This window comes from Microtus ochrogaster, linkage group LG5, assembly GCF_000317375.1.
Source record: "Microtus ochrogaster isolate Prairie Vole_2 linkage group LG5, MicOch1.0, whole genome shotgun sequence".
Taxonomy (NCBI): domain Eukaryota; kingdom Metazoa; phylum Chordata; class Mammalia; order Rodentia; family Cricetidae; genus Microtus; species Microtus ochrogaster.
Window position 1 is genome coordinate 44185424 of NC_022031.1, and position 26145 is coordinate 44211568.

Consider the following 26145-nt stretch of genomic DNA (forward strand, 5'->3'; position numbering starts at 1 on the left):
CTTCACGAAGGGAAGATAACAGGTGTCTTCTGGACCTTCTTTTAAGTGTTTAAATATAGCAGAAAAGCTTGACGCCTTTGCTAGGACACGGTTGATAAAAAGCGCATTCTTCTTCCCTAAATTTTAATGTATTGTTTACTTCCTTTCAAAGAATATATGCAGCATATCATCTCTGCAAGGAGATAAACCTCAGCGTTTCTGCCACAGTTCTTTGCACAGAAAGCAATTGTTTGGCTGTATGTGAAGCCAAATGAAGCTCAGAAAGAAAGTCACTTGTCATTTCTCCAGTCTGGCCAGCAGGAAGCAATTATGATCACACGTCCATGTATCACGAGCACATCTGATGTTCTCCTTGGTCCACAGGATGTGCTTTAGTTCTGCTAAGGGCTTCACAGTCTGTGCCATTACTGTTACCATAGTGATGTTGGAGCAATGACAGAGAAAATAGACTCTTAGAATTAGCAAAGGTTTGGAGTCTGAGCTGAGCTGGACCTGATGGCTGAATAACAGCAGAACCATTGGAACTGACACCCATCAAGGAGGCTGAGTAAGAGGCACACAGAAGGAGAAGTGAGCTCAAATCTCCACACAGTTTGCAGCACCTAGGTGGGCAAGAGCATTCATCTTGGATCTTACCACAAGACACCCACACAGATGATGCAATGTTCTGTTCCCTCCTCGCTTTCTCTTCACCATATGTCTCTCTCACAGTTGCCTTCTTTAAAAAAAAAAAATCCAATATATCTCAAAAATCTCCTGTTTCAGGATTGGGATAAAGGAAGTTTGGACAGGGGAGCACGGAACCACAATTCTTAGTTAAGGGAACCACTTTAGGGTTGGCAAGAGACTTGACCCTAGAGTGGCTTCCAGGAGCCCATGGTGATGTCCCCAGTTAGTTCCTTGGGCAGCTGAGGATAGGGAACCTGATATGACCCTATCCTATAGCAATACTGACGAATATCTTGCATATCACCATAGAACCTTCATCTGGTGATGGATGGAGATAGAGACAGAGACCCACACTGGAGCACTGGTCTGAGCTCCCAAGGTCCCAATGAGGAGCGGAAGGAGGGAGAAGATGAGCAAGGAAGTCAGGACCACGAGGGGTGCACCAACCCACTGAGACAGTGGGGCTGATTTATTGGGAGCTCACCAAGGCCAGCTGGACTGTGACTGAAAAAGCATGGGATAAAACCGGACTCTCCGAACATGGCGAACAATGAGGGCTGATGAGAAGCCAAGGACAATGGCACGGGGTTTTGACCCTACTTCATGTTCTGGCTTTGTGGGAGCCTAGCCAGTTTGGTTGTTCACCTTCCTAGACATGGACAGAGGGTGGCGGACCTTGGACTTTCCACAGGGCAGGGAACCCTGACTGCTCTATGGACTGGAGAGGGAGGGGGAGAGGAGTTTGGGGGAGGGGGAGAAGGGTGGGAGGAGGGGGAGGGAAATGGGAGGCTGGGAGGAGGTGGATACTTTTTTTTTCCTTTTCTCAATAAAAAAAAAATCTCCTGTTTCTTGTGATCCCTCATGTAGGTGAAATCCTCAGTTCCCCAGATGAATTCCAGTTGGTACTTTTTGTATTGTTCTAGCAGGACACTGGGGAGTCAACAATTTATAGAGAGTAGAGATTTCTTTCTTCCAGTTCTGGAGGCTGGGAAGTCTCACATGAAAGACCTGCGTCTGGCCATGGTCTTCTGGCTGTGTTAGCTCATGACGGAAAGCCGAGGGGAAAGGTAGGGCTGGAGCAAACTCGTTCTTTATCAGAAACTCACACGTTCTAGTTCTGTATTGCTGTGCCAAAATACTGACCAAAAAGAACTTGGGGAGAACAGAATTTATTTCACCTTGTAGGTTATGGTTCATCCTCAAGGAAAGTCAGAGTGGGAACTCAAGGCAGGAAAAAAGAGGCAGAAACTGGAGCAGGGGCCATGGAGGAACACTGCTCACTGCTTGCTTTCCATGGCTTGTTCAGTCTGCTGTCATAACCCAGGACAACCTGCCCAGGAGGGCACTGACCACAGTAGGGCTGGGCTCTCCCACATCAATCATTAATAAATCAAATTCCCTATAGATTTGTCCACAGGCCATTCTGGTGCGTGATTTTCCCAATTCAGTTTCCTTCTCTCAGAAGGCTTGTGTCAAGATGAAAAAAGCAACCAGCACACCACCCTACAGTGTGTTTTCTCCATAAAGAACCCTGAGTTTAACCATCTCTTAAGTGTCCTGCCTCTTACTGCTCTTGCACTGGGAATTAAGTTTCTATCACTTAAATTTGTGAAAACATTTAAACATTAATATTTGGTTTAGAGGTGTTCTCCTTGCTAAATCTTAAATATTCTATCATTAATATTAATCTTTAATTTTTCAAGAGAAAAGGGAGCCGAGCCTAAAATTTCAACCCAGGTCCAGTATTGAAATACTTGTTAAGTGAATCCCACTACCCCCTGTGGAATATTCTCTTCAGTTTGGTACAATATCTGTGAAGGTCCAAATTATGAATATCATAAACGGCTGACGTCTAGTGGAAACAGTCTTAAAATACTATGCCATTTAAAATAGTAACTGTTCCCCTGTGATCCCAGAGAGGAGATTCTTCTCTCCCCACAAAAAGTACTTCCAATGGCTTCAGATTACAGAACGAGACTACACACTGTGAATTCCACTATAAAACCAGAGTCACCCCTACCGTTTCGATAGCACACAGATATAGTTTTACAGGAGAGGGTCAGGAAGCTATGATGAGTGCTGAGAATAAGTTCTGTCTTTACATTTCTTGATGTAAAGACAGATTCTGCCTTTCCCCTTTTCTAATTGCGCTGCTTCTCGGGGTCCTACTGCACCAAATAGCATCCTGTATGTCAGAGACTTGAGGAGGACCATTAATCTTGGTTCTGTCTGATTGTCCAGGGAGGAACATCTGCAACATCTTGCCTCTTTTTTTCATTTCCCAGAGCCCTAACTTCCTTATCTTCATAAAAAATGGAAGTGTGAGCAGAGGGAGAGTGATGGTGTGGATAAATGAAGTTTTAGTTTTCAATATTGACCAATATTTGTGTATCAGGTATATGGTCTGAATAGAGACTGGAACTATACAGTTAAAAGTGGATAGAAATAGAAATCATTATGCTAAAAAAATAAGCTAGAGTAAGGAAGACAAATACTGTTTGTTTTCTGTTATATGTGGAATCTACATTTATGACATCAAAGTAGAAAGGGAACTCTTTAGAGGGAAGAGGGAGACTAGAGGGAGGGCGAAGTAATAATAGAGGTTATGGGGGAAAGAAAGATAGTCATGTTGCATTTATATAAAGAATCTAGATTTTTTTTTTGGTTTTTCGAGACAGGGTTTCTCTGTGGCTTTGGAGCCTGTCCTGGAACTAGCTCTGTAGATCAGGCTGGTCTCGAACTCACAGAGATCCGCCTGCCTCTGCCTCCCGAGTGCTGGGATTAAAGGCGTGAGCCACCATCCCCGGCTAAGAATCTAGATCTTTAAAATTACACGTAAGACATTATCAGGTAAGTGTGATGCATGGGGAAAGAAAGAAACCCAGTTGGAGGGATGAATACTGACACAAAAGGTTAACGAGGCCTGAGTATGACAAGTGTAATGACGCACATGTATGAACGCGTCATAAGGAAGTTCAGTATTTTGTAAGCCAATTTAAAAACATTAAAATATGGACTCTTTCCTCTTGATTGCCTTCCGGAATTAGATGGTACGACCATATTGCTGAAGGTACCACACACTTCGATTGTAAAACACAGAGAAAAGAATTTGGATCCGAGCTGGGAACTTACTCTTGCTGGCTGGATTTCACAGTGCTAAAAGGTGCTGCGTAGGCTGCTGGGAAAGGCAGGAGTCAAGTCTTCACCAACTCAACAGATGAGGGTGCTTTGCTTCCAAGGACTATGGCTTTTCACATAGTGAAGGGGAGATCCCTCTCCTGAGAGTTGTCCTCTGAGCTCCACATGCATGTCACACCCCCCCCCCCACAGACAGCTTAATTAAACACGGCGCATGTTATCACATCTTTTAAAAGGTGATTTTGATTTCTCACTTATTGTTCTCACAATTTGGGTATGACAATGGTTTGTTTTGTTGTCTTCCTTTTGGTGTGGATGGTTTTTGTGTTTTGCAGGACTATTTTCAGGCATGTGGATTTTTTCACTTAGGAACTGGAGAAACACCTGAGTCTTTGGGTGAGGTGCTTGCCTTCAAGATGCCTCCCTTACGGCACTTTTCAGAAAGAACCAAAGGAGACCAGAAGGAAGGTTTAGGAAACTTTTAATGAAACTAGAGTCCGAGGAAGACATTGGACTTTGCAAGGAGGGACAGCGCCAAAGCAATGCAGAAAAGAACAAAGGCATGCTGGTCGAAGACTTTGAAATGGTGGTAGTTTTAGAAGTGGGTGTGAAAACTGCTCTCTCCAGGATTACGCAAACCCTGGACTGGGGTGAAACCACTCCAAATTCTTGAACCAGCAGAGGAAGAAACCATTAGTCACATTCTGGCATTGTTGGTTATAACTCTGTGGTCACCTAAGGGTTGGTGTGCAGCCTGAAACTTGAATGTGTGCTTTAGATAGGAGAAAATTCCCGATAGCATTTACTCATCTCAGTTCACCATGGGTCAGCTACAAGCTGCCTGATTTTTTGATCACTCATGGGAATAGACGTACTTGGAAAAGGGTCCAAACAGATTGGGAATTTTCCAACACTTAGTGGAAAATAGATTGAGGTTCTAAGCTGCTGCCTTGAGAGTCTGTCTCTTTCACAGTTCCTAATTTCTTGCCTACCTCAACATAAAAAAATTAGTAGTCAGTATATTAATGTTGGAGTAAATCATATCTTTTCTTGAGCTTGATATATTTGCTTTTCTATTTATAAACCAATTTTATATACAAAATGACAATTTCAGTTTTTAAATCAATTTAAATTCCATTTAGATATGTAAATGTATTTTATATCTTGTTTCTTTTCAGCACCTGATAATCGACTCAAATCCTTAGTAAGCATTTAAACAACACTTAGATGTACAATATATTTCTGGACACTGCAGACTCTAACAATTCAGGGTGAGGTGCCCATCGGCCTCAATAACTAGGTACAATGTTAGACTTCTCTGCAGGAGTATCAGGACCTAGCTGTGATGTTATGCTAATAAGTTACCTACAACACTTAATTATAAGATCTCATACGACATATCTACATTTGCTCATCATTCTTGCTACTGAAAGTGACACCATGTATATAGTCTTCAGGTATGTATGTGCATAAGTTTTGATAATTTTAACTTTTAATGTTATAGGATAACTTTTTTGTACACCGTGAAGAGGTGTCTTTGCCAAGGCACTTCTGATTGGTTTAATAAAATAACCAATTGGCCTATAGCTGGGCAGGAAGAGATTGGGCAGGGCAACAGAAAGCAGAGGATGCTGGAAAGAAGAAGAACGGAGACTCTGGAGTGTCAAGAGATGCAGAGAGAAGCAAGATAAACATGTTGTGTTGACAGAAGTTATAGTCATATGGCATAGGGTAGATAAAAATGTGGGTTAATTTAAAACTATGGGTTAATTTTTTAAAAATTAATAATTAGCTAGTAACAAGCCTGGGCTACTGGCTGTACATTTATAATTAATATTAATTCTCTGTGTGGCTATTGGGAAGTGACTAGCAGGACACAGAGAAAATCTGCCTGCATTTTATATTAGATTTGCATAAAATTCATCATGATGACTAGCAAATGAACTACTATTCACATGCATCTTGTGAACTCATGTATTTATAATGAATACTTTATGCCTTTGTGATTTCATAGGAAAGCTAAATTTGACTTAATTTAAAAATATTTCTATTCTAATTAATTAAAAGATATTTCTATGTCATAAATCTCAAAAAAATAAATAAATAGAATGTGAGGGAGGTGGAGGAGAAGAAAGAAGAGAGAGAGAGAGAGAGAGAGAGAGAGAGAGAGAGAGAGAGAGAGAGAGAGAGAAACCACATAATTTACATCATGTTTTGCAAAGTCAATGGGAGGATGTCCCTGAGTCTCATCAGTGTCCAATGCGGTCTCCACCCTGTCACATTGTCCTGTATCCTTCAACTTACATAGGGATAACTGCCAGATTTTCTAAGACATTTTACAGAGAGATTTTTATAAATTAAATGGAAGTGTTCCTATTCCATACTTACTTTAATCTACTTTGGTCTGTGGCTAAAAGTTATCTTTCCAAGATTGAAAAGTCACCAGATGAAAGGAATCTACTTTGCCCCCTCCAAAAAATGAAGTTCGGGGCTGGAGATATGGCTCAGCGGTTAAGACTGCTCTTCCAGAGGACCTGCGTTCAATTCCCAGCACCCACATGGAGGCTCACAACTGTCTGAAAATGCAGTTCCACACGATCTGACACCTCCACACCAATGCACATAAAATAAAGTTAAATAAATCATTAAAAAAATTAAGTTCAAGTTCGTGTGAAAGAGGCTGTCAGGATGGCTCAGCCTAAGGCACGTGCTACTAAGCCTGACAGCCTGAGTTCAATCCCTGGAACCTAGATGGTGAAAGGAGTTACCAGGTGACAGAGTCACAGTGCTATTTATTTTCACGGCCATTTTGATTTCTTGCACATCTGTGCCTGTTAGTTACAATTTTCTCATAATTATTGGGGTCAGAATTCCAAAATAAGATCTACAGACTAAACCCAAGGTGTTGGCAGAGCCCATTTCCTTACATTCCCAGGTTCTATAGGTTGCCCACATTTGTTGGCCTGGGTTCCACATTACATAATCTTTCTTTCCCTTCTTCTATCCTCATTGGACCTTCTTTCCCCTTGGACATGCTTGCTTTTCTATACAAAGACTTTTATGATTATATTAGGGCCTCCCAGGATTACCCAGAATAATCTTCCATTTGAACATCCTTAGTCCCACCTGCATCTCCGAGGTGAGTTGCGATGCGCTGCAGTCATTTCTCACTGGCCTGTTGGGTGAAGACTGCAGGCATTGAAAAGTGAGTGGAGCAACATCAGTAGAGTGGCCAAGGCAGACGTAAGAGCAGCAGAGTTTGGGAGGATGGGAAGCAACTAAGACAGGGCAATGTGGCGATGGGTGGGCTGTGATTGCTTCTCAGTTCCTGGTAAAGTAGCAATGAGTGTTTGTTTCATGGAGGGAGAGCAATCTTGGGAGAAACTGAAGACAGAGGAATCCCAGTCACAGTGAACTAAGCGGTTTTTAATTGACTTATGCAACATGGGAGAAAGCCAACTGCTTGGGGTGAAAGTAACCAGGCATCATCGTGGGGAAACAAGGCACACAAAACTGGGAGGATACTTACCTGCTTTCACTGCTTTGAAACAATCCAGGTCTGCACCCATACAGGAGGAACTTGTTCCTCTGGCTCATGCACTCTCAGGGTGCAGTCCTGGTAAGTTTGCTCTTCTCTATTCTACATTCAGATCAGGGCCCAGCCCATGAAATGGTGGTGCCGCTCACCCTTAGGGTGGGTCTTCCCACCTTCATCACCCAATTAGAAAAACGTCTTGTAGACATGCCCCGGGACAACGTAATTTATATAATCCTTTATTAAAACATCCTGCCCAGGCGATTCCAGAAATGAACCACCACAAGTTATAGTAAAATTTAAGAACATGAAAGAATAATTTCAAAAGACTGACAGATTAAATACCAGGTAACAGGTATCAGATGTCTTCAGAATTTTCAACAGCAAATGGGTTCCGCAGGAAAATGGAGGAAGGTTTCCAAGTTATTAAAGGAAGAAAATTCAGAACACAGTGTTTAATAACCATGAAATTGGGATTCATGTTTGAGAACAGTAAACATTTTCTTAAATATAGCATTTATCACATTTTATGGTAACATGGAATTCTGAAAGGCTTTGTTTAAACCATGCAAAGCCACCTCTAATCATTGATCAGAAAACTAAGGATTGTTCCATGCCTTCTAGAATTTTTTTTTTCAAAATGAATGTAACTGAAGTTTTTAGGGGGAAAGCCGCATTTATGCTAAGGATTCTATAACATTGACTAATTTGAACTTTGTGGAGAATTGAAATGCCGTATATCCAGAGCTAAGCTATCCTGGACTATCTTTAGATCCCCCAACAGCCAATCATTTCCTTCTGGTGACTATCACACTTCTTTTGTGATATACTAGCGCACCCATAGCTTCCACTGATCTAAAAGCTAATAATGTTATTTAATACTGTTATGATTTCAGCCACAATATGGCTGACACTTCTGGGTTCCAGGGCCATGCCAGAGAAGTCCTCAGGCATGACCCATGTGTTTTGGCATGGTTGCGTCATCTACATACAACACAGCTGCCTAAGCCCTTGTGTGTACTCGTGAGCTCTGTCATCTGCGTATGACACAGACACGTCATCCCTCTGTGTGCGTGGGCTAGGTGGCCTTTAAAAGCTGGATGCACCATCTTCAGCTCTCTCTCTCTCTCTCTCTCTCTCTCTCTCTCTCTCTCTCTCTCTCTCTCTCTCTCTCTCTCTCTGTACACCAACCTCACCAGGCATGTACACCCCCCCCAATAAACTCCTAAGCAGGTTTGTTGCAAGTTCTGTGTTTTCTTCTCACACGTGCCAGGTAATTCCATTGGTGCCGTGAGATTCAGGAGGCTCTCCCTCCCTTCTCCCAGGGTTGGGACATGAAACCGGGTATTATGTGTTCCATCTGCCTGAGCACAACCTCTACACACACCACCGGTTTCAATTGGTGACTTTCCCCATTCTGGTCAGCTTAACCATTTCTCTGAACCAAAGGAATTGACCATTGAGCTCCCAGCAATCTTCTGGTGTTTCTAGAAATGGAGGACCAGCCCCAACCATGGCCTTCATGGCTGTAGTTGAGCCCTTCACTGACATTCATCTCTGGATTGCTTCCATTAGCTAAAAACATAATTGGGCAACCTGCCTCAGATTTCCTTTTCTTTTCTTTTCTTTTCTTTTCTCTTCTTTTCTTTTCTTTTGAACCTCCAGTTGGCACTAGTAGAAGATGCCACACTCACCTTCCAATCCTGCCCACCCCTTAATATCTCAAATCTCCTACCTCAACCTAATATTAATTATTCCCCATCTCATTCCTGCATAGAAACCTTAGGGGATCTACTGTCCATCCCTTCACATACACAGGAGGGCAAACTGTCCCAGGTCACTTATACCTGGTACACAGATGGCAGCTCCTTTTTATGTGAAGGGGCTCATAGAGCAGGCTATGGCAGGGCCCCTTTAATGTAATTCTTGTAACTCCCACAGCTACCAAGCTTGAGGGACTCTCTCATTGGATCCACCTGTCTCACCTTAAACCTTTCACTCTTCCAGCTCAAGATACCCCCTCATATATGGTAACTCAAACAGGGCCCTGCTCCCTTAAGTTCCAGAGGACACCAAGATCAGCCACTTTTTCTCCAGACCCAGAAATAACTTTCCTCACTGTATGCAACTCTCCTGTGCCAAAAACTCCATATACTCTCCCTCTTCCTCTTTCTCTTAGCTGCTTTACCAACTTCTCTATATCTCCAACGTCATACTTAAATTTCCAGTTAACCACTCAGCTGTTATTACAGGGACCATCATTAAACATAGAGCTGGAGGCGAAAGGATTGCCAAAAGCCCAGGTGGTAAGAAACAATAACAAGTTTGGGGACATTCACAGCCCCAGACTCCAGAAATTTACAAAACAGATGTTAACATAACAAGTTTATCACTGACTGCAACAGTGTCTCCTGGATGTTAAGGTAATACCATGATGCTAAAGAGAACAAATACCTTAAGATTTGCTTCAGGTAAAACATTGAGGGGTCTAATCATTCCCTTTTTCTAATAATTCCCCTTTCTTTTCCTCCCTCCTCCCCACCATCTTCTATTCTAACACTATACCACCTTAATCATAAGCTATTAATATGGCTAAAATTTATTTCTTTTCAAACATTTTTTTCATAAGCTCCAGGGAGCCAACTGGACCTATCTAAATGGAAACAGACTTGCCCAGAATAAGTATCATTTAATTCTTTCCTTTCATTTCTGGTCTTGGGAACCCCTGGGAAATTCCCTCCTCCACCCCCCCCCAAAACCCTTTATCTTCCGTCTTGGGACTCGTCTCCCTTAATCACCAGGATCTAAAATTTTTCCCGACATAATTTTCTGCCTTTCCAGGATTTTGTGAGGTTCAAGCTGCCAGCTAGCCAGTTCCACAGAGCCCAGAAAAAAAAAAAAAACACAAAAGTAATCAGCCACCTCAGGACATGGTTAAGCATCTCAACTCTCTGACACCCACAAACTCAGCAAAAAGCAGTATCAAGAGACCTGACTACACCCACAGAATCAGCAGGAAGCCGTCATGAGAGACCTTAAGATGCCCCCATTCCCACCCATTAAAGACCCCAACCCCCCCCAATTTTTATAATAAACAAAAGGGTGGAATGTTATGATTTCAGCCACAATATGGCTGACACTTCTGGGTCCCAGGACCATTGCATGTACGAATAAGCCCTCAGGCATGACTCACATGTGGCATGGTTGCATCATATACATATGACGCAGCTGTGTGAGCCCTTTGCACATGCATAAGCTCCGTCATCTGCATATGATGCAGCCATGTCATCCCCCTGTGCACATGCGCTAGGTGGCCTTTAAAAACTGGGCACACCATCTTCAGTTCTCTCTCGCGTGTGCGGTAGGTAATTTCAAATACAGTAGAGATCCACCCCTTTATTGTAATCTTCTTACCCAATGTCTCCAGAAATACATTTGAACAGTGCCTTGATTTATATGCAGGTTAGTTTTGTGAGCTTCACAGATCTAGGGTCCTCTGGAATACTGGCCTCTGGGCATTCTTGAGGGGAGTGTCTTAATTGGTTGAACAGAGAAGCTCTGCCAATATGGACAGAGATCATGGACAATATAAGAAGGGAAAGTGAACAGGGCACAGCACGCACCAGTCTGTTTCTTGACTGAAGAAGGCAGGCTGCTGTTATGCTCTATTTGTGGAGTCCCCCAAAGACCACCAAGGAGTCCTAATCTGTATGCAAAAGCTAAGAATTTTTATTCATTCAAACCTGGGCTTAACCCTCCTTGAATGGAAAGGGTCCAGCCCAGGCAGGGTAGGGTTTTTATCATAGTAGAGGTGAGGGTGGGGAGTTTTCAGGGCTCAAGACCTTGATTGACTGACATTTGTCTAGGAGTGTTTTGGTGGAAAGGATTTGGTCCATTCTGGGTTCAAGGACATCTGGCTATCACATTTAATCTTATCCAATGTTTAGGATTTTCAGAATATTAGGTACTTACTCTTAGATGCTGGCCTTTACCTGAGTTGTATCAGCTTAAGGCTTTTCCAGAAATCAGGTGATGCTTGCCAGTAAATGAAAACTCAGACCTACTCTCTTGGCTAGTCTCTATCAAGCCTGTCATGGCAGAAGTGTGGCCTGGGCCCCATAAATGTGGCCAGGCTCCCACAAGCTCCATAGCTGCCTCAAGTTCCTGATGTCAGAATTTCCACACTATGATTCATTACAGTTCTTGAACTGTGAGCGAAAACAAACTGTTTCTTCTTCAACTTGGTTTTTATTGGGGTATGTCACCACACCAGGGAAAGTAACTAAGGCAATCCATGCTTTGTTGTATTCTGTAACTATATATTATGAATCATTACCATACTTAAACACAGTATTTGGGGCAATTTGAGCCCAAGTTCTTAGGCCAGGTCACTAAGCTTATCTCCCTGACAAACTTTCTTTTCTCTTTAAGGTAAGATCTCTGGTTTTGTGTTGACACTAAAACCTTTGTTCCTTTGGTAACCATTATGTGGGAGAAATTGAAAACAACCATAAAACTAAAGGTTTTTTTTCTTAATTAGGGTTTTGTTGTTGTAAGGAGACACAGTGACTATGGCAACTCTTATAAGGGAAAATACTTAATTGGGGCATGATGGGTAGCATGCAGGGAGATGGTGCTCGCGAAGTTGCTGAAAGTTCTACATCTTAAAACACAGGCAGCAGAGGAGACTGTGAGCTATGCTGGGTGTAACTTGAGCATATGAGACTTCAAAGCCTGCCCCCACAGTGACACGCTTCCTCCAAAAAGGCCACAGCTCCTAATAGTGTCATTCCCCATGGGCCAAGTATTCAAGCATATGAGTCTATGAGAGCCCATACCTATTCAAACCACCTGGCCCCCATAGGCTTGAAGCCACATTATAATGCAAGATCGATTTAGCCCAATTTTAAAAGCACTCATAGTCTATCACAGTCTTAACAATGTTTAAAATTCCAAAGTTCTCTTCTGAGATTCATGAAATCTCTTAACTGTAATCTCCTATAAAATCAACAATCAGAAAACATATCACATAGTTCTAACATATAATGGCACAGGATGGACATTAATGTTCCAATCGGAGGAAAGGGAGGATAGTGAGGAAATACTGAACCAAAGAAAGACTAAAAAGAAAAAAAACTAGGTAAACTACAGATTCTCCATCTCCATGCCTGGGGTTAAAACATTCTTCAGATACACAACTCCTTTAAGCTTATTTCTCTTTGGCTGGTTCCCCTCCCTGTTAGCAGCTTTCCTCAGCAGGTATCCCATGACTCTGGCATCTTCAACATCTTGGAGTCTTCAAGGCAATCCAGGCTTCACTTTCACAGCTTCACACAATGGCCTCTCCATCATCCCGTCCCTCTATGTTTGACTCTAAAGCCAGAATCACGTAGCCGAAAACTGCCAAGATCTGCTGTTTTCTGGGACTGGAGCATGGCCCCCTCATTCAATTATATATTCACCAGCTTTCTGTTTTCGATGGTTTCCCTCACTGCCTAAACTTGGCTGTTCTGGAACTTGCTCTGTAGATCTCTGGGCTGTCTCACCACTAGTTAGACATGCAGGCAGTGTGAGCCATGGACTCCCTTGTAGTAGTTCTTTCTCATTGCTACTGCTAGTCGACAAATAACGACACAGACACATCTTATTAATTATGAAGGTTCGGCCTTTGGCTTAGTCTTATCCCTAACTGGCTCTTATAACTTTATTTCTTCCAGACACGACTTTTCTGTGTAACCACCCTGGCTGTCTTGGGATTCCCTTTGTAGACCAGGCTGACCACAAACTCAAAAAGATCTACCTGCCTCTGCCTTCTGAATGCTGGGATTAAGGCGTGTACAACCACTGCACAGCTTTCCCCTCTATTTCTTTAAGCGATTTATTCACTTCCTGTTTAAGGACCTCTTATCATCTTCATAATTTTGGTTTTAAAGTCTTGTGTTTCAGTTTAGTTGGAATATCCAGGGCTGCTGTAGTACGGTAGCTAGACTTGGGTGTTGGCATATTATCTTGGATGTTGTTGTGATTTATGCTGGTGTTTAGTAGGCATCTGAGGTTGGGATGACTGTAGGTTATGGTGGTTTGAAAGAAAATGGCCCCCAAAGGGAGTGGTACTAATGAGAGGTGTGGCCTGGTTGGAGTAAGTGTGGTCTTGATGGAGGAAGTGTGTCTCTGTGGAGGTAGGCTTTCAGGTCTCCTATATCCTCAGGATACCACCCAGTGAGACAGTTCACACTCTGCTGCTTGTGCAAGATGTAGACCTCTCAGCGACCCCTCCAGCTCCACATCTCCTTGCACACTACCATACTCCCAGCCACCACGCCCCCTGCCATGATGCTAGTGGACTAAACCTCTGAAACCGTAAGCCAACACCTCAATTAAATGTTTTCCTTTTTAAGAATTGCCATGGTCATGATCTCTCTTCCCAGGAATAGAAACCCTAAAACATTGGTTTAGATGCAGATTTCTGAGTTTGTCTTTGTTGGAAGGGTATTTTGTTCCTTGGTTTCTGTTTTCCCTCTGGTCTTCTGGCCAGTGTGGCTTGTGGTTGAGCTGGGGGTTTCCAACCAAGTTATGGGTTGGACTTCTGGTGGCAGGTGTGGCCTATGATCAAGCAGGGGATCTCTGCCTGAGTTGAAGGTCGGGACATTGTGATGAGGATGGGTGGGGAGATTGGGAATTGGGGACATTGGCATTGAGAAAGTGAGGGGGTTTGTGGGTGGGTGCCCTACTGGACTTCTGGCGGTTAGCATGATTAATTTTTATGCTTATCACTCACTTTCATTACATTATATATTATATTACATTATATATTATATTACATATTATATTACATTATATATTATATGTATTATATTACAAGTATACTCCTTATCTTTCCTTTGCTGTTGATATTTTCAAATCTTATAATTCCTCACAATTTTGCCTTTGTAGCATTTTCATTTTTTCCGTAAATTCAACTTTTTTCAGCTAATTCTCTCTTATGGTTTTGTGAAATAGCGTGGGAATTGATCACTGAAAGACAAAGAAGCAACCTAGCCTACCTCTTCTGTCATTTGTGCTTGAAATACCAAGTGCAGCGACCAGTCACCAGGAGACTTGGAAAGGCGTGATGTGATTTGTCTCTTCCCATCATAACTATGTTATCTGTATGGTGATTTGAGGGTGATGGAGGAGCCACAGCACTTGCATTTTGTGTGGTCACAGACACTACATTGGGTAACTGAAGCTGAACCACAGGCGTTGAGGTCAGGGCTTGTTGAACTAAGTGTGGCAGCTGAAAATGCTGCGTTAAAACTGTGCAAAATGCAAACTGCTTGTGCATAAGATTGTACAAACTTCCCACACGAAAGGGTAGATTGGAGAATTACGTGGCCAGAGATCCCAGGGAGACATTGCCTCTGACTTGAATTTTGCAGTTTTAGCACCTAGGCTTTGAACTACCTTGTGTGATGGTTACCTTTTGTTTAAAGTGTTGGATTCTTATCTGAGCTCTTCTGGAAGGAATGAGAGAGCCTTTGTAAAATTTAGTTAGGAGAGAAACCTGGAAAACCAAGAGGTCTCATGGCTGGTAATTGCTTGAGGAAATGGTTCCTCTAAATAACTCCCGATAAGAGGTTTTGATATGTTTTTGAAATTGCTTGCTAAGGGTGTAAATTGGGTGATAATGGAAAGCTTTTTGGGCAGTCAGTTCACAGAAGTTGGCTCCAATGCTGCTGCTAAGCCTAAACTCATCCTAGAATGACTCTCATTTTTCTATGGAGCCACACAAAAAAGAACGCTGGCAGAAATTACTTACATAAGAAAGGAAAGGGAGAAAAAAAAAGATATGTTGTAAGAAATTTGAGAAGGGAGAAGTTTGTTTGTCAGAAGACACAAAATAAATCTAAAAAAATAGAAGTTTGTAAAATAGAGGTGATCAAAAATTCTTTGTTTAGAAGAAATAAAACCAAAATATAAAAATAAAAATAGAGAACATCCCTTTGAGAAATGTGACGTAGACTTTAGTGTTTCGAGATAAGAATCCAGTGTGAGGGAAGGGAGAGAAAAAGCAGGTGAAGACGGTTAACTTATTGCTCTGCAAACAAAACAGCAGTAAAGCAACTAAATTGTGTGCTGTTTTGAGGCACACACTCAGATATAAGAAAATCACACAGTAAATTACACAAGTAAAAAGAAAAATCAAAGGAACGATGAACTCATGATCCAGAGCAATGGCTGTCACGTGGCAAGAGGTGCCGGCAGATGGGGAGACAGTGATAGAACTTGTGGAACTTCCAGCTTCTGTTTGGGGGGTGTGGGATCCAGCCCCAGTGCTGCTGTAACCTGTATGCTCACCTTTCACTTGTGGCTTCCTCCAGCTTCCCTGGAATCTGGGACCAGACTGATCAGCCTCACTGTTCTAAGGGGAGGGGTGGCTTTTAGCAGTGGCGGTAGTCCTGAGTTCATGTGCTAAACTATTTAATGAGATGTGAGTCCGACTATGTTGCCGAGGCTGACTTTGAACCTTTGCACTCAAGTGATTCCCTTGTTCCCTCCTCTGAAGTTCTAGGGCTACAGGTGTGTACTACTGAGTCCAGCATTGTTGAATTTACGTTAAACGATAAAAAACACAATTACTTTTGAAGATAAAGTGAGTGAGAGGTAAAATAGAGATTATGAGTGGAGATTATTTGTGCAAATCCTGAATTAATAATATGTTGACTTAATGCTTTTAAGTTATTTTTGTATAGAAATGAGTAGGATACCTACATTCCTGCAGCCTCCTTAACCCTTTCAGTAATATGCTGGAAGAACCTTTCAGAGTCAAGAAATACAGCTCCTTAACAGTTTTGGTTACCACACACACATTTACTATGGACTTACAATAATTGCTTGAAAATTATTTTAAAATAGATTTAAAATTTGCCCTATAAGTAAATAGTTGTCCAGGTTTTCCAGGGTATGAGATGACAGAAATAAGAATAATACCTTGCCATCAAAGCAATAAAATGGGGACCGGACGAAACATAACCTGCTGCCACCTTGTGGCCGAATTATGTCATTAATGAAGACAGGTTTGAAGTCCAATTGGGTTCTTCAACAAATTCTATAGCTTGGGAAAACTTCCCCCTTACAAAAGAATCAAGTTAGGCACCGTGGCACATGTTTGTAATTCCAGCTCTTCTGAAGCGGAGGGAGAATATCCATAAGTTCAAGACTTCTGTGTAGTCATGCTGAAACACATGGTGAAACTTTTGGCAGAAAGACAGACAGACAGCTGGACTCATGCCAATGACCCTATTACTCAGGAGGTTAATACATAGGTTTGCAGACAGTCTCAGGGTCTTTGAGGATACATGGTGAATTCTACTCCAGTCTAGGGTCCCCTGTGAGGCTCTGTGTCAAAATTAAACGAACAATTCCCCCAATAAATAAAACTATTGTTATTTTATTTAAATTATAATATTAAGAAAAATGATGAGACATGTACAAGTGGAATCATATGAGGCTAACATTTAACTTGGTTGTCTAACGATTATCTTCCATTAAGTTGTTAGGCATCATCCAATCAGGCAAAGTCCTTAATGTTAAGGAAACAGACTGGTGGATCCATTTTCCTTTTCTAGTGGGAAAGAATTCTGCCAGTGGACTGCCTTTAGACTCCCATTACAGCCATTCCCTGGTTCTGCAAAATTTGAACTAACCAAAACCCATCCCATAATCTCATGAGCCAATCCCTCAAGCTGGCCTTTCTCCATCATCACAACTGTGTGTGTGTGTGTGTGTGTGTGTGTGTGTGTGTGTGTGATCCTGAAGAAAACGTTGGCATGTGTGAAGGCGGCAGATGACTTACTAGAATTTTTGAAAATGATAACTTCACCAGTAGCTGCGGGGAAAAAAAGGTCACTCATATGGTGAGAATTTAAAATTTCAAGATAGGTCTGCTCTCATCTCAGTATTTTCCCTGCACTCTAAAGTTAAGGTGACTCCGCTCATCTGTTTCCATTTTCCTAGAGTCTCTTCATTATTACACTCCCAGCTGGCTTCACTCTGAAGAATGACAGGCTAGTTCAGTCCTCACACAAGAGCCGCGGGAGGACACTGATGAAAAGAGGAGACAGAAACAGGACAAGCATCTCGGCGCAGGGACCTGAAGCAGCAGTCCCTTAATTCTCTGGCTAGGGATGGCAGAAGGGCGCTCCTGTTTCTCATGTGGTCCTAATGAGCACCGCTGCATGGAGTCTGTACATGAGGGTGGGAACCGCAACTCCAGGGCCGACCTTAATCCCTCGTGTCTAACAGCTTTGGAACTGGGCTCTTTCTCTTCATGCTGAAGATGGCTTTTTATCTGTTTCCCAGTGGAAGCCATTGCTTGCTCTTCCAGGGTCTTTCCAGCAGGTAGGCCAAGGGGACAATCTTCAGCCTTCTGATTCACCAAAGGGGAGTGGGAAGTTCATTTACAGACAATTTCCTCTGGACCAGGTAAGGTGCTGTAGCCAAGAGAAGTGCGACCGTGGTTGGTCTTCTTATCTCGTGCATAGGTGAGACCAGTCAAGTACAAGGACATTCGCCACACTACCAGAAATTCAGTGTGGATTAGGTTTTTCTCCAAACATGCGCACATGTATTGTTTTTCAAAGGTACAGCAACCATTCTTCCATTCCTGGACCTTTATCTGATGGCACTGGGTAATTTGCTACAATTTTGGAAGCTGTACAGTTTTTCGTGAGCAGGTTAGATTGATTATACTTCTCTAATTAAAATGCATTTAGTATAATTGAATCATTTATTACTAACTCAGAAAAATCAATGGTTAATGATTTTAAAACAGACTGGTACTGGTCTGGTAAGATGTCTCAGAGGGTAAAGGCGCTTGCTGACCTGAGTTCACTCCTCGGGACCCATGCCATGGAAGTACCTACCACCCACTCCCAAAAGTTGTCCTCTGACATCTTCATGTGGGTACTCAAACACATACACTATTTACGCACAAATACATTAATCGAAACATCACGTCTTGACTGGTACTGAAATTACACAGTACTAATTGGTTCCTTTTTGATTGTTTTTTTGAGACAGGGTTTTGTTTTTGTTTTTATAGCTTTGGAGCCTGTCCTGGAACTAGCTCTGTAGACCAGGTTGGCCTCAAACTCACAGAGATCCACTTGCCTCTTCCTTCCCGAGTGCTGGGATTAAAGGCATGTGCCACCACCGCCGGACTAATTGGTTTCTTTTCCTTTTTTCTGGGGTCCTCGTCAGTATCTTCAAACCTGTGGTGATAATTCATGGGATGGAGACTGGATGGGATAAGGGTATTTTTTTAATCCCACAAAGGGCTAAAACCCTCCAGGTGAATGTAATCTGCCCCCCCCCCATTTATATATGTGCTTATTTACTTATTTTTGGTTTTCTGGAGGTTTCTCTGTGCAGCCCTGGCTGTCCTGGAGCTGCTCTCTAGACCAGGCTGATCTTGATCTCAATCAAAGAGATCCGCCCGCTTCTGCCTGCAGAGAGATGAATGGATTAAGGTGCTGGGATTAAAGGCGTGCACCACCACGGTCCCGCTAGAATTTCCCCTTAAGGACATCATACAAGACCTGAAACCTGTCCAGTCCCTTGGTTTCTCTGCAGAACTCTTCATCACCTTAAAAAAAAAAAAAAAAAAAGTTGTTTTAGGTGCTGGCGCTAGCCCGTTGGGAGATTGACAGGAGCACCAGCTAATCGGCAGTTTGGACGAGTTATGTTAGACATAGCAACAGAGAGCAAAACAAAACGCTTTCCAGCAGCAATAGTAACGGGCTTCTACAGCACACGCTCCCTGACTGGCCTCGAACTGGCCACTTCGGGTCTTAACCCTAGGTCAGGTCCCGCCCCTCTCAGACGTCACCGAGAAGGCCGCGCCCACTCAGACCTCTCCGCGCCTTCCTCACACGTCACTTCCGCCAGGCTCCCTCCAACGCCACTTCCGCCCGCTCCTGCTTATAGTGCAGCGGGCCGGGTTGAAGCAACTTCCTTTTCTCTTTCCCTACTTCCTCTCCCTGCCTCCGCCTCCGTGAAGCTCCTTCCCTCTCCGCAGCCGGTCCGAAGTGAGGGATGAGAGTCCCGCCGAGGTCTACGTGAATAACCGCCGGGACCCGCGCGCCCCGGGGCGTGAGCTGCGGGGGTCCAGGTCGGTTTTGGCTTCGGGCGCTCCCGGGCTGGGATGGCGGGGAGTCCGTCAGGCGGACTCCCGGGTCCCCTCTTACAGGCCTGGAGGCTGCTGAGTTCTTTGGCCGCCTTCTAGTCAAGTTGGGCTGCCTGCTCAGTCCCTGCCTCCTCTCTTTGCAGGCGAGGTCCGACTCAGATCGCCGCTTGCCGTCCATGCCTCGTCCTGGAGTTCGAGTCGGGAGCCAGCCGGGTGTAGTTTGGTGATGGCCGGGTTTCTCGCGAAAGGACCTTAGCATCCATTCCGCCCCGGTCGACCCTCCGAACCAGAGTCAGGTGGGGGAGTTACTAAAAGTACACCTCGTTTGTACAGATGAAGAAACGAGAATTGTTGGCAAACGCGGTCTCTTAAGGCCACCCGGCTCCCCAAACGAAGCGCCCTGGTGCTCCCCTAGACCTGACGTTTCCAGAGTTCCCAAGAGTGCGTTTAATAGTGAAGAGAACGCCTGAGTTTCTTAGGTGCGTAGTGTTCATCTGACATTCGTTAAGTTATTTTTCTAATTATGTCATATGCCCGTTACAGTTAAGTCTAGCAAGCATACTGTTATTCTTGGTGTGGGAAGCAGGTTCAGAGATAACTGACTTTGTATACGATTAATGACTTCGCTAACATTTCCTACATCTCTTTCAGCTCAAAGTCTCCAGACGAACACTTTAACGTTAATTTCTGTCATAAATAACCTGTCCTTTTCTATTTTTGTTTTTGTGTCTCAAAGTGAAGAGTCCTAAAATTTATTCAGTCTCTTTATTCTATGACTATTATTATTAACATTTTGTGTATAAACCTACTACCCTGTCAGTCCAGCTCCCGTTTCTCACAGACACGCCCCCCTCTCCATTTAGGATTGGTGCTGCTAGATGTGGAATAACTTGCTAGTTTTTCTACCTCGGTGCTCTGTATTGTGGCTTACTTTGCTTATCTTACTTCAGTTCATGTTTTTTGTTTTTTTTTCCTTTCAGAAAAGCGACTGCCGTTATATGCCAAGATGTCAGGCATTGGAAGCAAAAGAGCGGCTGGAGAGCCAGGCACATCTGTGCCTCCAGAGAAGAAGACAGCTGTGGAGGACTCCGGGACCACTGTGGAAACAATTAAGCTCGGGGGTGTCTCCTCAACGGTATGAGAAATGATGCTGCTGCAAAAGCCTGCTTGGCTTCTGTCAGCTGTCACCTGAAAGTGAAAAATTAGGCTTGCTTTTGATGGGGGGAGCATGTTAGAAAAGAAGAGGGAAGTGGCTGACATGCTGTGGTGGTCAGTTCTCGAAGCGAGGGGCTCCTGTGAGTCTGGTGGCTACTCTAGTCTCTGTTATAGTCAGTTAGCACTTTTCGTTTACTGAAAACTTGGTGCCATGTTCTGAGAGACGCTCTGGCAAAGCCCTTGAGAGCGCTGGCGCTGAGTGAGTCAGATCAGAGCCCTAGGGGTTGCTCTCAGCCTTATCTCTGAGCTGCATGGCCTGTATTATCTGCCCCGTGCCCATGTGTGTGTGAGAAGTGAATCTGTAGGACCTGTGTGTGACCTTGGGTTATGGAGGAGACAGCACGGGAGTCCCTGTAAAGAGTTCCCACATCACTTTTAACACAGGGAGTCCTCCGTAAGAGTGAGCAGTCAGTTGTTACTGGGCTAGGTGATGTGCTAGACAGTTAACTGATGGTTTTTTAGTGGATCATAATATCGCTTGTATGTAAGAAGGGAGCTGAGAGACTTTGATGTAGAGAAGATTCTGTGTTTGAATTGGTGAAAGGAATAGACTGTGCACACACTTTCAGTTTGTATTTCTTGTGGATATTCATGCCGAGGTTCAGAGAAGTTGATTGCATTTTTTTCAGTTACAATAAGATCTTGCTTAATAATGATAATGAAGTGTTATTTAGGGAGATGCCCTGGGTTCTAGAACTCCAGCCTACTGCCAGAAGGTGATTTGGTCTTAGCAGCCTTTATTTGTGCACCCTAAATGCACTTATGCCAGTCTAAGTAGTTACTGAGTATCTTTTGTTTGCTGGTTGCTGTGTTTTATAGCCAGTAGACTTCAGTTTCCAGAGTGCCTCTGACAGGAGAATAGGTTGATGGAAGGAAAGCAGAGCATACATCCCTCTTTAGACTTTAGTCAGAGGGCAACAAGGAGACCCTGGAAGCTCCCGTGGATGCACAGATTATCGTGTGTGCACCTACCAGAATTGTCCCTCTTGCTCTTTCTTACTCCTCTATCCCCACCCCTGACAGCCTCACCTTTCCTAAGGTAAGGATTGTCTTCCTGCCTCTTTTGAAGGCAATGACTCCTTTGATGTACTTCTGAGGTTTTTATAGTGAGCCAGCTGAGGGCTGGAGACAGGGAAAGTGAGAATCCAGTGTACCCTTGAGTTGTGAACTCTGGCAGTATGAATGGAGCTGTCCACTCCAGCTGCTCTAGCCTGGCTGTCTGACAAAACAGTTCAGAAATATTTGCTACAAACAGAAGGACATAAGAATTGTCCGAATGAGGGATCCCTGAGAAGTGGATCAAGCCGGTAGCATAGACAGAAATCCTGACAGACTGGATAAAGCACACGAAACAGGGAAGATCAGTGTGTGCTTTGGGGAGTAAGGGCTTTCTTACTGGGCTAGAGCCGGATATGGGAGGACTGTGTTTAGGAGCTGTGGAGAGTGAACCAGCCTGTTTGGTTTTGAATATTGAGACACCTTATTGGAGTGGATAGGAAGTTGGGTATAGTAACTTTGCCCATGGAGACAAATCTGAGTTGGAGAAGCCAAATGAACGTTTTAATTGGAGTGAAGGGCGACGTTGCATTGAGCCACAGGTAGTTCCCTGGCGGCTGCAGACCTGTGCTGAGATAGTGGTGAGGCTGATTGCAGTGAGCTTAAGAACGTGAGAGGACTAGAAGATTGGGTAGAGACAGTGCTTTGGAAGGTGTTGGGTCACAAGGTCAAGCTACCTGTGACAAGAACACGTTTCTTCCATAGAGGCACATAGATAGCAGCCGCTGAAGTGCGCTCACTTCTCATGCTACATCTGGAAGGAGCATGAGAACACATTCCAAGAACAGTGCTGTGTTTTGAAGAAACTGAGGTGACAAGAGTCCTGTCTTCTTTTCCTGGAGTTTTCTCACAGGCACTCAGAATCCTCACACGACTCCATTCTTGGACTGTGTGCTGACACTTTGCTAATAGTGCAGGAAGCTGGCGCAGGACTTCTAGTCACTACCCTGACATGGAAGATGGGAAATAAAAATCTCCTTAACCAGTTCTTGCTTGAAAATCTCAATTTCACCAATTTCTTGATAAAGCAAGACTGCTAGCTTTTTAGCTGACTTTTTTTGCAGATCAGCCTGCTCTCCCATCTGAGTTTACTCTGCTTCTTTTTGATAAACTTTAACTTTTGTTTAAGAAGAAAAACCAAAAAATTAAAGTGTCAGCCTTTCCACCTGCTGTTTTGTGACCTGTGATTGTTTCCCCCTCACTCTCACCCCCGCTTTCCTCAGCTTCTCCAAGAGCAGAAAGCAGAGAAAGTCGAAAGATACTCAGGCCTGGGGAGTTGCTGATGCTGGCAGTATTTTGTTTGCTTTGCTTTTGAGACAGGATCTTTCTTTGTAGGCCAGGATGGTGTTGAACCCCAGGTCCTCCTGCCTCTTCCTTTCATGCCTGCACCATTATGACTAACTTGGAGAATGAGGTGTTTACTGAAGGGCAAGGAGCCTGAGTAGAAGGTGGAAGTTTTCAGAATGTGTACATATTGCTGGAGGTATAGGCCAGTGGTTCATTATTCCCTTACATGGTTATGCTTGGCCTACATGAGCCCTGGTCTCAAATTTAAAAAGAAAGAAAAGAAAAGTACATAGGCTAGTGAATTGGATTGGGTCAGAGAGTTGGGGGAAATTAATAGTTTCCCATCTGGTGAGTTATATTTCTTACTAAATAAGGAACAAAGCCATCTCTTGAGTATTGTGTAAAAGGGAGACTCTGGAGAATTTTACACTGGTTTAATGGAGAATGGATGCTCACTTGTTAATATTAGGAATTCATTTTGTAAAGTCACTGGTTTTCTTGGTTTCTGGCGTTTCTGTAGAACTCTTGTTATATGAGGTACGGCGATAGAATCGTCAGCTGTCTGGATTAATTTAGGTTGACATTTGTTCTTGAAGATAGAGTAATGGATTAAGGACATAGGCGAACAATGGGCAAGTGTTGAAGGATTATATTGTAGTGTATAAGCGAAGTAGAAAGTAATGGAAATGAGATAGAGTGGAGAAAGTGAGTTTAGAATTCTGAAGCCCTAGATGAGGCAAAAGGCCTATTGGAGAGACATGGAGCATCTGGAGAGACTTGTTTTATTCGGGAGATGGGAAGCTGAAGTAGAACAGAGTTCTGGATGATTCTTACAATGTACATTTTGGAATAAAAGGCATCCCAGAAGTCCAGTGGTGGTGACAGTCATTTGGCATTAAAGTGTTCAAAATACTGACAAACTGGGTGCTAGGACATTAGATGGTTCATCTATGTCTATGTGTAAGTCACCTATAATATGCACAGGTACTGGACTAGAGAACATCCTGTGTGCCAGATCTCGGGTGGATGGAGAGTGGCGCCTAGGAGGTTAGACAGTGACCTAGCTGCATGGGTAGAGCCTCAGCGCTGTGGTGCTTTGTGGAGGTTCCTGACCATAGAACAGTGAGATGGTGAGCTGAGAGGCTAACATTTGCTCTTCCTTACGTGATCTTATGCCCGTTCCTTTATTTCTTCTGCTCCCATTTCCTGCCCAATTACTAGTTGTAAGATTTTTTTGTGTATGCATGTATCTGGGTATGTGTCTGTTTATATGGAGGCCAAATGTCTTCCTCAGTTACCATTGATGTTGGTTGTTTTTTTTTTTTTTTTTTTTTTTTTTTTAAGACAAGTTATCTTATTTGGCCTAGAACTCACCAATTAGTCTAGGCTGGCTATACAGCCATCCTCAGGGATCTAGCTGTCTCTACCTTCCCTGTGCTCGGTTTACAGCATGTTCCACTATGCCTGGTTTCCTTAGAAGTAGGCCCTGGGGATCAAACTTAGGTGTTCATGTTTGTGTGATAAGCCCTAAACAGCTGAGTTAAGATTTGTTTATTTATAGAAAATAGCTAATGAACTATTGTGAGCTTGTTGAGTTTAACAGCTCATTCGTCTTATTTGTGGAGACTAATTCTGGTTTCCTGGGGCAGGAGGAGTTAGACATTCGAACACTGCAATCCAAAAACCGTAAACTAGCAGAAATGCTAGATCAGAGGCAGGCCATTGAAGATGAACTTCGGGAACACATTGAAAAACTCGAGCGACGCCAGGCAACTGACGATGCCTCACTGTTGATTGTGAACCGGTACTGGAGCCAGGTAGCGACTTTGTATGTTCACCCAGATTCATATCAGCGTTTTCATCCTTAGTGCTCTCTTAGTTCCCCAGCCTTTGCCTTTTCTTTTTGCTAACTGTCCCTGTTCTTCTCTAGTTCGATGAAAACATTCGTATCATCCTTAAACGTTATGATCTGGAGCAGGGTTTGGGAGACCTACTCACAGAAAGGAAAGCCCTGGCTGTGCCAGAACCAGAACCTGACTCTGATAGCAATCAGGAGCGCAAAGATGACCGCGAGAGAGGCAAGTTGACGAGGGATTCTTTTACTGCACTGGTTACCCAGGTGCTGAGTCTGAGCTTTGCCCTCCAGTTGAGGGGGGCAGTGGGTTTTGCTATTTCTAGCTTTATACTTTGGGGGTTTCTTTTTCTCTCCCTGTGTCTTTGGGGGACTATTTTGTAACTGCCTTACTTACCTAAGTTTTTGAAGTTGAACTTTGTTTTGAGGCTCTCCATTTGAAGAATAATTTGCTATTTCCAGAATTATAATTTTGGGGGGCTTCTTTTTCTCATTTTATCCTTAGGGGAAGGGCAAGAGCCAGCTTTCTCTTTCCTTGCTACCTTGGCCAGCAGTTCCAGTGAAGAGATGGAATCGCAGCTTCAGGAGCGGGTGGAATCCTCTCGCCGTGCTGTGTCTCAGATTGTCACTGTCTATGATAAACTGCAAGAAAAAGTGGATCTCTTATCCCGGAAGCTGAACAGTGGAGGTGAGGAGAGAAGCTGGAGGCTGGGAGCCTTGGGGAGGGGACGATCTCAGCCCTGTGAGGCTCAGGGTACAGCCGAGTGGTAGAATGTGCTTAGATAAGCACTGGGCCCTGGCTTCTGTTCCCAGCACCAAAAAGCAGAAAAGAAGAGAACACAGTTTAATTAAATTTCTTGGAGTTTTAAACCTCGTGACTCAGTGTGCTGAGCATGACCATGCTGACTATAAACTTTTATAAACAGCAGAATTAGTTTTAACTGCTCTGACTTCAAAAGGCGGGTTTTAATGTGCTCTTTTATTTGTTGATGTTTTTAAAGGGCGTCAGATGAGGTAGTAAAATATAACTCCCATGTGTGAAGGGATGGAAAAGTCATAAAATAAAAGTACCATTTGGAATACTTACTATTACTGAGTTTATATAAATTATGTCCAGACAGTATAGAAAGTGTACTAAAATGCCCAAAGATCTTTACTAATGCAAATAAAATACCTTGATTTTAAGTTTTCAATAATAGCCATGGTCTAGTTATAGTATCTTTTTTT

At 43.3% G+C, this 26145-nt stretch overlaps 1 protein-coding gene across 2 annotated transcripts in view; it reads left to right on the top strand.

Moving 5' to 3' along the window:
• The first annotated feature begins 19342 nt into the window (after window positions 1-19342).
• Window positions 19343-26145, top strand: part of Rnf20 (ring finger protein 20) — a 24775-nt gene continuing 17972 nt past the window's right edge. The window contains exons 1-6 of one of the 2 annotated variants that reach the window (XM_013351890.2): window positions 19343-19493; window positions 19652-19987; window positions 20489-20643; window positions 24716-24883; window positions 24997-25144; window positions 25424-25606. In XM_013351890.2, the coding sequence (XP_013207344.1) occupies window positions 20515-20643; window positions 24716-24883; window positions 24997-25144; window positions 25424-25606 (628 nt within the window). In that variant the 5' untranslated portion in view covers window positions 19343-19493; window positions 19652-19987; window positions 20489-20514. The remainder of the gene's footprint in view (window positions 19494-19651; window positions 19988-20488; window positions 20644-24715; window positions 24884-24996; window positions 25145-25423; window positions 25607-26145) is intronic. The other variant, XM_026786693.1, reaches the window with a different exon arrangement.